The 11,829-nt window shown below is 42.3% G+C and overlaps 2 protein-coding genes across 5 annotated transcripts in view; both read right to left on the bottom strand.

Annotated features, from left to right (window-relative positions):
• LOC109517478 (protein FAM163A-like) overlaps positions 1-2,508 on the bottom strand; it is a 17,690-nt gene extending 15,182 nt beyond the window's left edge. Inside the window, exon 1 of the mRNA XM_019872672.1 lies at positions 1,994-2,508. The gene's annotated coding sequence lies outside the window, so the exon portion shown is untranslated. The remainder of the gene's footprint in view (positions 1-1,993) is intronic.
• A 690-nt stretch (positions 2,509-3,198) lies between these two features.
• LOC109517479 (nardilysin-like) overlaps positions 3,199-11,829 on the bottom strand; it is a 22,596-nt gene continuing 13,965 nt past the window's right edge. For 2 of the 4 annotated variants that reach the window (XM_019872679.1, XM_019872676.1), the window contains exons 18-31: positions 8,991-9,110; positions 8,843-8,894; positions 8,597-8,747; positions 7,587-7,714; positions 7,321-7,483; positions 6,260-6,291; positions 5,935-6,073; positions 5,569-5,616; positions 5,336-5,388; positions 5,144-5,227; positions 4,542-4,632; positions 4,221-4,337; positions 3,581-3,670; positions 3,199-3,503 (exon numbers count right to left, since the gene is read on the bottom strand). In XM_019872679.1, coding sequence (XP_019728238.1) covers positions 3,285-3,503; positions 3,581-3,670; positions 4,221-4,337; positions 4,542-4,632; positions 5,144-5,227; positions 5,336-5,388; positions 5,569-5,616; positions 5,935-6,073; positions 6,260-6,291; positions 7,321-7,483; positions 7,587-7,714; positions 8,597-8,747; positions 8,843-8,894; positions 8,991-9,110 — 1,487 coding nt within the window. In that variant the 3' untranslated portion in view covers positions 3,199-3,284. Of the gene's footprint in view, positions 3,504-3,580; positions 3,671-4,220; positions 4,338-4,541; positions 4,633-5,143; positions 5,228-5,335; positions 5,389-5,568; positions 5,617-5,934; positions 6,074-6,259; positions 6,292-7,320; positions 7,484-7,586; positions 7,715-8,596; positions 8,748-8,842; positions 8,895-8,990; positions 9,111-11,829 lie in introns of those variants that run through there. The other 2 variants (XM_019872677.1, XM_019872678.1) reach the window with 2 other exon arrangements.

Raw genomic sequence — 11,829 nt, 5'->3', positions numbered from 1 at the left:
CACGCGCAGTAAAAGAATTGACATTTGAATAGCTATTTGAGGGGGATGATGTGAGGCAGGCGTGCTTTTGTTTTGCATGGGTATACAGCGGTGATGCAGTAGCTTGTCACCGTCGTCTGGTTGCCAAGCAACCGGCTGAGCAGCAGAAAACGCACTTGAAAGAGCTCAGTGAAAGGTGCCCCACACAGGCTGAAAAGTCACTTTTGTGAAAGAGAAATACGTCACATACATGCAACTAATTAAGGTTAGTTCACTAACAAAGTATGGATAGCTCGCAAACAAACTAATCACCTAATTGTGACCAACTAAAAGGAGTGAGGCAACAAATACCGGCAGTAACAAATAAGTTTAGCTCGGCAGCTATCAAAGTAGACGTGTGGTTTAAACTAAGTAAGGCTATGTAGCGAACAAACTAGCAAACTGAACCAGACATCAAGTTTTAATGAACCAACTTATTAACTCTATTGAAATATAAAACAAGCAATTTGATTTGAACTAATGTTACTTAGTTGAATGACATCTGTTTTCAATACTAGGTAACTAACAAACTAGCCATCTCGTTATCTAAGAAATGCTATTTGCTAACAAACGAGGAATTTGGTGTGAACTAAGTACGGCTAGGTAGCTAATAAAGTAGCCATCTAGTTTTAACTAACTAAAGCTGGTGAGCTAATGAACTATATACTTCAGCTAAGCAACTAACAATTTAGTTGTTACTAAGAAAAGCTTGTGAGCTATCAAACTAGCCATCTAGTTTTAGCTAATTGAATGTTAGGGGAACAAATTAGCAATTTGTTTTCAACAAAGTAACGCGAGCTAGCTAACGAGCCATTTATTTGTAACTAATAAGTACCGTTAGCTAATAAATACTGGTAGGCAATGTTTTAAACATCCATCCATCTGAACCGCCTAGCCTCACTTAGGCTTGTATAGTATTTTTAAAGAAGTATTTGGTAGATTTGCAGCTTCCATATGAAAAATGAACAATGCTTCACATCTCTCTACTTCTGAATAAAAGATGATAAATTGAGAATATATGATATTTATACGGTATATATTCTTCTTCTATGGAGGGCGAGAGGATCTCTCTATTCTGAAATCATGACAGGACACCAGCAAGCAGGAAATCAGGGCTGGCTGCTTTGCAATTTTAAAGCCCCACAGACCTCAATTATTCACGTGGCGTTCCCGCCGACAATATTTTTCCATCAGGGGGCCAATTTAGACAGAATAAGAAGATGACAACGAAAAAGGTGAAATTGTGGCTGCTAGAAAAGTGTGGATGATTCTGAAAGCAGTGGAAAATGAAGGCCATGTGCTCAATGAGTGGTTAGTGCTTCTCCCTCACAGCTCTGAGGCTCTGGGTTTGAATCTCACGCTGTCTTGTCACAAGTTTGTTCTATATGCTATCCGTCCATCTTCCTCCACTTACCCGGTGTTGGGTCGTGGGGGTAACAGTTTTACACCAGCAACCCCGAGGCTGAGGAGTGTGATCACTCTGTAATTGCAACACACCCTGTGGTGCACCTTCTTGAAAACAGCTAACATTTGCAAAAATAATTACAGGACTCTTGATAAGGTAAACACTTTGTGGGACAGATTAAAGAATACAATGCAATGAATGTCTCCCTCTTTGCTGGCAACTATATTACATGTTTTGAAATCGTATTTCGTTAAATTTCCCCCATAATCAAAATTTTAACCCATTCTCCGGAGTCTACTCAACTAAATTATTTATCTTACGCTTTTTTTATACTGAAACGTTGTTCTTTTTAATTAAGAATGGTATATACCACATAATGATTAAAATAAATATAATCCACTTAGATGTTACTTTACAGTAAAAATGAAAGACGGCAGCTAAGCACAGAGTTGCAAATCTGATGACGGGGAAATGGTAAAACGTGCGCATTAAAATGAAGTTAAGTGCACGTTACGTCACTAATTGGCCTCGTTCCGCAGCTCAAGTGAATGCGCAAACTCTTGTTCTTACCTTTTTCACGCAAAATCTCTGCAACCTGTTTCTTCTCGCAAGATCGCTCCACACGAACCAGTTGCATCACGTCATTGCCCGCCCGCACGACATCATCGACTTCTCCTCTGCTTCAGTGCCAAGAGACGGCGAGAACCTCTGGCAAACCTCGGGGAGTCTGGCGGGAGACGAGGCGGCGGCAGGCCGACTGAGAGTGGCTCCTCCTCGGCATGGCTTCGTCTTCGCGGCCCGCTCCCTGGCGGTGGTAGTGGTAGGACTGGTGGACGCGCTGTCACTTATTCCTGGTGGTCCCGGCGGGGCGGAGTTAGGAGGAACCTGCTGGAACAAAATGTGTGACGTTGAGCAGTTGGAGGGTTCCTTTAACGCTGGCAGACCAGATTGGTGGTTATCGTTTCAATCATTCAAACGGTTGATAAACAAAACATACACAAGCAAAAATATGACCAATGTTTTATCCGATCCAGCCAAATAGCACTATCAAAACAACGATGCCACTTTAATCCTCATGAGGCAGCAATTAGTCAGTTGGAATGAAGGTAAATAGGGGTCGGGTTGGATGGGGGGAAATAGCACGTAATGAGAAATCGACTGGTTATACAAAGTAAATCTATCTATACATAAACATATCCATTTACACACACGTTCATACATTTCGCGCTCACTTTTTATTTTGATAATACTGACATTTTCCATTAACCAAAAACTTTCTTCACCCGATTTCGCAAACCAAAGACCTTCAAGGATATACACACGGTACAGGCAAGTCGTTTGCGATTCGACACCAGGTGCAAATTGAAGCATTGTTCAAAAGGAAATTATACAGAGGTTGGATTGCATATCCAAGGGGGGCCCTTGCTTATTTATTCAGCCTCCAACTAGATGTAAACATTGCTTCTTTTTTTTTTTTTTTAATGAATGACTGCACTTGTGTCACTTAACAAGCCTCGTCTTTATCCACCATCCAAAATGATCCCAGCTCGTTTCGGTGGCAGCGTCTTGTTCTCATAACCCTTTTTTTCTTTGTATTTTATTATGATTATTCTTATTTTTTGCTGACAAATAGATCACTGGAAGCTTATTTTTGTTTTTATTTTGCAAGTGGCGAGGGAATTAAAAGTTAGATCACACACACACACACACACACACACACACACACACACACACACAAACACACACACACACACACACACACACACACACACAGGTTCAATGTGGAAAAGTTATTTTATTAAGTCAGAGCAATTAACTTATCACTTAAAGTATTCCTTTGCACGCTTCATTCCACACAAAGCTAATAAACAGTGCTAGAGGGGAAGAGAGACAGCTCTCGAATGAAGGCATTAATGTCCATGATGGCAGTGGCGCCCGCCATCTTGGGTGAGGGCGCCAGGAAGGTGAGCCTGGACACCTCGCCGTAAGCCGAGCTGCCGGAGCCCTCACCCTGGGCGGGGAGTCCCGCCGCCTCATCATCGTTGAGCTTGTCGCCCTCCTCAACGCCGAAACCCACCACCTGTCCAGATGAAAAGAGATTCTTGTGGAAAAAAAATGTATTTCCATCATTTTGTCAAGGGTGAGAAAGTGGCGTACATGTACACTGAGTTTGCGGCTGTAAGGTCCTCGATGGTGGTGGTACCAGGACAGCAGATCGCCGCGGTTTATCTGCTTCAAGGCCTTAACCTGAACAAAGAATGTTCAAATTAATGTCTTTGTTATATGATGAGGGGGAAAATTGTATGTCATAGAGGTGTGCAGATCTTCAATAAAAGTTGATTTAGGTATGATGAAATTAGTTTTTTGTTGTCATTTTACATACATATAAATGAAGTTGTCAATAGTGTAAATATGACATTTCCTCCAAAAATACAGCTCTCCAATAAAGAACATTTAATACGTATCTCCATATATTTCGAATTGGAACAACTGGATGTGCATCTCTTAAATTGATTTTCTGAATCAAACATTTTTTTTACACCCCAGTATGTTATAAAAAAAAATAAAAATCATCAAAAGAACTTCACGAGATAAAAGATTGCAATTTTCTGAGTCAATCTTGGAATATTAAGAATAAAAAAATAGAGTCATCATTTTATGAGGAATTAAGATCTAATAAATTGAGAAAAAAATACAATTAGGAGGAATAAAAATTGTTAAAAAAAAAAAAAAAAGACGCTCCATCTGCTGGATTTAGTGGAACGTTGGGGGCGAGGGCCGTGCGTGTGCGTGTCACCTCTCTGTTGAGTCGGTCAAACATGTATTGCTTTGTGACCACTTCCGTCCAGTTTCTGTCCACCTCCTCGCCCAGGTGTGTGTCCTCACACTCCTTCAGCTTCATCAGAGTGCTCACCTGCACACAGGCATACCAACACAGATACACACGCACGGAAAGAAACATTCGCAGGGAGCGAGAGACACATACATTACAGAGACACAGACACGAAAGGCAAAAGGATTATGAAACACTCTTTCATATTATGGTTGACAGTTGAGAAACTTTATGGGTAGGAACGATTCATTCTATTCTGACTCACACGTCCGCACGAACACACACCTGAGCGTCGAAGGCCTCATCAGTCAGCGTGCCGAGGGTCTCACCAAATGAAGCGAGGAACTCTTCAATTTTTAACTCGGCCACCTCTGTACTGAGAGTGCATTGTTCACAATTCACATTAACTGTTTGTTTTTTTTTGGGGGGGGGGGGTTATTTTTTTTCTTCACACATTGACGAGTTTCCTTTGGATTTGAAACCTACATTCAAGTTACATACAGTTGAACTAAGAGCCGAACAATGAATGCTATTGAAATCAACATCGCAATTCAGTAGCATGCAATTTTCTGATCGCAAAGGCTGCAGTTTGGATAAAACCACACAGCTTCATTTTGGTTATTTTTTTCTATCTATCTACTTACCTACCTGTCTACCTAGCTAGCTAGCTACCTACCTATCTATATAGCTAGCTACCTACCTATCTAGCTAGCTAGCTACGTACTTACTAAAGCTAGCTAGCTACCTACCGAATATAGCGAGCTATCTAGCTAGCTATACTGTACTATATATACACATTTTCTTTTTTCTTTGATTTGAATTTTTCTTACAATATACTAAAACCCAAGTTGCTGTGATGAACAGGTCGAAATGTGTTGCCAACTCACTTGAACTTGGAGGCCTGCGTTTGCACTGTGATGGAGAAACCCAGAACGCCCGAAGTGTTTCTGCAGGCTGGGTAGACATGGTACCTGCACGAATAAAAACAAACAACAACAAGAAAATAAGAACGCCGATAAGAGCCGCAGGCAAGTTGTTGCTCCATGAGCTTTACAGGAGTGACAAAATCAGGCACGTACCCCAGTGTCTCTTTGGTGCGAAGGAAGTCGAAACAAGGCTCCTCCATAAGCATCTGAAAGACAGCGGGTCACATTGACCCATGAAAAACAAACACAAACAGTAAGGCTACAGACATGCAGCAAAAGAAAAACAAAAATTAAACACTACAGACGATGTGCAAAGACACATGGGAAGGTTAGTAAAATCCAACAAGCACAATGATTCTAAAAAAAATCATACAAGTGTGACTCACCACGAAGAGTTCCATCAGTGTGTGCTCCCTCAAGTCTTTGGATCCAGACTATCAAACAGATTATTAATATTATTCTTCAGCAGTTAAAAAAAAAGACATTCTTTTCTACTACAAGCAAATGGCATCTTTAACTCAGGTCACTTCTACCAAATATAAGATCTCCCCTTCAATACATTTAGGGGGGGTGTGTGTATAAAATTTTTTTTTGGGGGGGGGGGGGGGTTAGGAATGGGCAAACATAGCACCTCAATAGTGATAACATTTTCACAAATCCTAAACAAAGTCAAAAGACCTCACCACAACTTATTTCATGGATTTCAACTGTACGCAGATTTTTGAGTTGTGCTTTTCGGTATTTTTGCGGACCTGGTAGTAGACTGTGACCTCAGAGTTGGCGTCTCTCTTGTTCAGAGACTTGACTTTGCAGATGTGGTGCTGCCTCGGCAGTTCCACCACTCGGAACATCACTGGCACCTCCACTGGCAGCTTGGAGAACTGCAGCTTGCTTTGGAAGAAGAGGAGGAGGACGGAAAAAAATACTTTTGTGTGTTGAGGACGTACAGTAGGAGAGAGGCGGAGGATGAATTCCTCATGTGAGGCTAATGCCGATGACAGTGACCACGGCGTAGTATTCAAGTGGTCATTTGGGAGTGCATTAGGAAGGCGCGTGTGTGGCTGCTCGCTCACTCACTCTGTCACGTACTGCAGGAAGCCTCGCGACTCCTGTGGCGCAAACACAAAAGCGGATAAGCACCAAGTTACCAACGCCTGACATCTAAACTGATACTCTCAAACCGCTAACATCCACAAACATCGCTTAGAGGATGCTAGATTTTTTTTTTCCCCCCCAGAAGTGATGTTTTGAATTTAACCAACCCCATGGTGAGTTTCTCCACAAGTGACTTGATCCAAAGACACAATTCAAGCTACACTGCCTGAAGGAGAGAGAAGACCTGACTGGTGATGAGGTATCAATATTTTTTGTGTGTACTGTTTGGCACATTCATAGCGGGCACAATCTTGCGGCCCTCACGTTTGCTGTGTTGCGCATGAAAAAAAAAAAAACATTCCATACTTGTGTAGCTGACGTGGACAACGTGGAGGCCGCGGGTGTGTGCCTGCTATGTGTGAGCACGTGAGTGCAGGAGAAACAGCTGACAGTCGACAGTCACCCCTTCTTGTCTGATTGGTTGGTTTTCCTTAGACGCGGTGGTTTCTTACAAATCAAATGAGAGCTGAAGTGCAACGATTAATCGACAACTAATCGATGATTATTTTAGATCATTAATTAATGTTGAGAATCCTAATAATTTTTGGGTGCATTTTCTGCACTGTCAATTTGAAATAATGTCTCATCATGTTTTGAGTAAAGCGATTGAAATAACATGTTTTAGAAATCTGGCTCATCACTTATTGGAAAAAATTACAAAATGGGATTTTTTTTGGGGGGGGGGGCGGGGGGCACACTGCAAAGTCCCCGTTAAACAGTAAACTTGTTTTAAGTACCGTATATGTGTAAAATGACATTTGTTCCATTTCGGTATCAGGCAATAACATGAGAAAATGAGGGAAAATTAAAGCGAGGTGAATATTTTCTGGATGGAGTATAAAGGCACCTCTTAGATGCCTCCCCCATCAGCAATTGAGTAGTTTTGAGTATTTCTTTCCGTTTTCTTTCTTTCTTTCTTTTTTTTTTTTTTTTTGCATGGACGGAAATGAAACCAAAGATAATGGCAGAGGTGTGGCACTCACGTCACGGCTGAAGTTGCCCTGCACCAGGCCCTCGGCGTACAGCTCGGCCTTGAGCCTTCGGCTGAAGTCCGTCAGCTGGTCACTGGTGAGGCCGGCCACGAGCGCCTGGTACTTGTCCACCATGGACCAGCGCCCGTGCTCCAAGATCAACAACCGCACGTCCCTGCAAAAAAAAAAAAAAAAAAACAAAAAAAAAAACGGAGCATCTTGTTGGGACACAAGAGGGCCGGCAGAGGGCAGCAAAGGACTGAACATGTAAAACAGACTTGTTCAGCTTGGCGGGCTTGATGAGGATGTTGAAGTAGGTTTTCTTCAGCTGCTCCGAGAACATGCTGAAGACGTCTGGAGGGGCCTTGAAGTTAGCCAGGTGGTCAATGATCAGGCGGAAGAGAAGCTATAGTATGGAAGATGAGGACAGCGAGGTGTGCACTGTTAATAGTGGAACAGACTCACCAGCCACACCATTTGGTAGACCTCTAATGATGGGCAACTTAAAAGATCGAGGGGATCACAATTTTTCGACGCCGCTACGGGGGGGACTCACATAGGGCCATGCACTTCCTAATTTACTGTAGATAAAAAAATATATAATATTTTGAAAGATCAACTTTATGTACATTTGAGAGCTTGGCAGCTTCCGCAGATTTCTGGCTGTACCTTCGGTTCGGAGTTTTGCATTGCGCCATTCTGTGGAGAATCTGTGCCACTATAAAGACGTTAATCATGATCATTCAAGTGTGTTTACCTGCAGTTACGTGAATTTGTGTCGTATTTAACTGTGGGCGTATATTGATGTTCCATTTTGTTTGTAACACTGACTGAAGGTGTGCGCGATATCGTAACCCCCCGCTCCGGGCTTAAGCTAAGTGTTAGCTGGCGGCTTTCTAAACATAGAAGAGGCTAAAGTGCTCTTCCTGGTAATTACGTCTCGAAGCAAAGTAGCTTCAATTTTCAACCTCTCAACTGCTTCCGATTTGCGATGATATTCCTGATGGAGATGACCCAGTGGAAGGGCAACTAAGTGTGCCATCTAGTGACGAATGGTGCTATTACAATTTGGAACCATAGTAAACTCCTGAAAATTAAGTTGATTTTTAATTTTTTATTTTATTTTATTTTTTGCAAAAATTGAACTTAAAAATAAAGAAAGAAATAAAAATGAACCGAGGGGCCACACGCAGAGCGTTTGTGGTCCGCGCCCCGCCAGAAACAGTGGTCAGTTTCGACAAGCCGCCAACTGAACCGGCATATCTCCCTCACTCACTCACTGACTCACAGGCAATTTGTCGTCAAATCCTTTGACCTTGATCACCAGGCCGTGCTCGCCCGCCACCAGTTTATACTCCAGCTGGGCCACCTCGGCTTCATAAGCGGGCTCGGCCAGATTGTGGCCCAGGATGTTGACCAGCAGGTCGAACAGCACCACGCTGCAAAGCACGCAATGGAGGGAAGAGAGAGGTCGGTGACTGTAAGTAAAAAAAAAATTAAAAAAAAGTCTTCTCGCGAAGGTGACTGCACTTACTTCTGAGCAGACTGCTGGATTACAGGTGAGATGAGGTGAAATCTGATGTAGGCTGCAGAAGACCACGAGAATAATTGTCATGAGAATACACTTTTTGCTCCAGAGTGGCAAATGGATTTTTTGTCAAATGACAGAGCGACGAGCTCACCTTTGAAAGTTTTGAATTTGTTATCCTTCTTGTACCACAGGCAGCCTGTGTCACTGCTGGCGATGCGCACTGGAAACTCGGCGTCGGCGCAGTCCGAAGGCTTGAGGGTGAAGTTGGAGGCTGAAAAGAAAATAGGTCCATTTAAGTACAAAAATCACAATCGCATTGTTGTGGATTTATGCTCTGGTTGACTTTCCCGGGCTTCATATGTGTTGCCTTTTTTCAATGTCGAGGCGACCTTGGGTGTCTTGAAAAGCGCCGTATCAATCTCTTCTATTAATGTTGTTCGAGGAAAAACAAACCCGACGTAGGGGAAAATTGAAAATTCTCTTTTCATGAGCGTCATATGGGGAGGGTGATTGTGAAGCGCTTTCGACAGCACTCATTGTTTAGATTTTTTTGTTTTTTTTTTGCTGGCGTCACACCACCACATGGGAGTGGATCAAGTTTGCCGACGAAAAAGGGGCATTTTAGATGCAATTCGCTGTTTCCAGATTGCTCCAAAATGAATTGATCTTGTTAAAAATGAGTGCCGGTTTTATTTTCCTGAGCAAAAAAAAATATATATATATATATCCAAAGTGAGCTTGTTAGAGGAAAATCGACCACCTTGATACCATAAATCCTTAAAGACCGCATTTCGTTTAGCGATTATATTTGTTTCTAAAGAACAACACCTCGGACTTTGTGCGCAACGGAATGGGAGGAAAACAAAAGTGACATTTTAGAAAGAGGCCACTAGTTGATTTTGTTCAACAGAGATATTCATTTGTTAGCGCCGCCGGTTGTTTTTAGTGTCGGTAAAACAAAGCAGAAGCCTGCCTTATGGCTGTGACTTTTTTCCTTTTGTTAAGAAGAAAAAACAGGCAGATGTAAACCGAGCTTGTTTCATGGAAAAAAAAAGTTTTGTTGGTTAAAAAAAAAAAAAAAAAAAGTTGAAAGACAGAAACATAATGATGCTGGAATTATATCAGAGATAACACAGAGGGGATGAATGCTAATATGCTCTCCGTGTGATTAGCGTGGCGGGCCTCGTCTGAATTGGAGCTTAGCAACAGAATGGATAACACCTTTATTAAAGCCCTGATTATTAACCGGGGAATGTTGTAATGACTGACGGAACACCATTCAACCAGTTACCAATTTCCTAAAATAAATAAATAAATACCCTCGTTGACACCTTTAGCATGTAGCATAGGTTGTCGACAATGGATGCCGTCGCGTTGTGAATCTCTCCCCAAAAAGCATTTCGTCCTTTCAGGCAGCCTCAGTTGAACGTGGAGCCATTAGAAGATGAGAACACTGCCGTCATAAAGGCAAGACGGAGGAGCTCGGTGCCGCTGCTCAGGCTACACTGCGGCGACAAAACGCTGGTAATAACTAGCCACGGCGGGCCTGGAGATTGGCCTGCTATTTGCCAGCGATGGATTCCTCGTTTTGCCCCAATTGCAAGCCGACGAGCAAACTGCCGCGGGATGTTGAAAAATGCTCCATTCACAAATGCAAAACTGAGATTGTCTACAATGGTGCCTTAAGGTCCGATTTTTTAATCATTCCGTGACCATGCTCGAAACGTCCACGGACGAGTGAATGAAAACGTCAATCATTTTCTAGCCTCTCAAGCTGCTAGCAAGGTTTGAATGTAGCGCGGATGGTCGTTCGTCGATGTGTGCCCTGCGATTGGCTGGCAACCAGTTTCGGGTGTCCCCCGCCTACTGCCCGAAGACAACTGGGATAGGCTCCAGCACACCCTGCAACCCTTGTGAGGAGAAGCGGATCGGAAAATGGATGGATGGATAATGCCAGAATGCTTTCTGTCTCTCCAGTGTCTGGTTGGCCTTTTTGTCACGCTGTGACAAGTTATGAAATGATAATTACAAATGAAATTAGAGGCATAAAATGGGGCCAAGGGAAGGATAACACATTCAAATTACCGTATGTCAAACAGTTTTTGGTTTTTTTTTTTTTTGCAATACTGCAAACATTGACATGTATTATTTTGCTCAACAAGTCCAAAACCCAAACCAAAGTAGTACCAACCAGTATTTTTTTTTTTTTAAATGCACATTCTGTGACTACTGATAAAAGTGAAAATATTGAGTGTGGTCCAGTCACCCACCGATGAACCTGTTCTCCGCAGGAAGGAAAAGCTGGCGACTCAGCTCCAAATTTCCTGTCCAACGCTCCATCCACTCCGGTTGGATGTCTGTGAGCAAGGAAGGCACAAGTGTCAGGCACATTTAACTTGTGCCTCGATGAAATAAGAACGTCCTCTGCGAGCATCACAGGAGGCTAGCCGGGTACATTTTTCAAAAGGAAGATGACGCGATGTGTGTGTGAGAGGCCTTTTGTTTGTAAACACAATATACTGTCATCGAAAGCGACAGAGATAAATGGCTTGAGTGCTTTACGCTGGGGTGAACGTTGCTGCGGGGAAAGAGGATAAGACAATGTATTAAGGTGCCAGCACACAACAAGGTTTTTGTAGTTAACATGAGCTAACAAAATAACGACAACTACATTTTTTGGTTGGCAAAATAATTGCTTAAAAAAAAAAAACCAACGGCATCTTACATTTATAAAACCATCTAATTATCGCAAAAAAAAAAAAAAAAAGTCCTTTGTTTTCGTCTTTGTTCGTTAATATCATACCTGAGTTGTCGGGGTTCATTTTAAATTTTACTGTATTTCGGTATTGCTGTACGGTACGGCCACACAGAAGGGAGGAACACTTACTTAAGAATTGTACTTTCATTTAAATTATTACAGAATACTTAGTGACCTTTTTTTTAATTGTGCACTTGACAAATACACTATAATTAAAAAAAAAAAAAAAAAA

This window comes from Hippocampus comes, unplaced genomic scaffold (assembly GCF_001891065.2).
Source record: "Hippocampus comes isolate QL1 unplaced genomic scaffold, H_comes_QL1_v1.1 scaffold92, whole genome shotgun sequence".
In the NCBI taxonomy this organism is placed as follows: Eukaryota; Metazoa; Chordata; class Actinopteri; order Syngnathiformes; family Syngnathidae; genus Hippocampus; species Hippocampus comes.
Note: the sequence above shows the minus strand (reverse complement) of the source record. Positions and strands in the feature narration are given on the sequence as shown.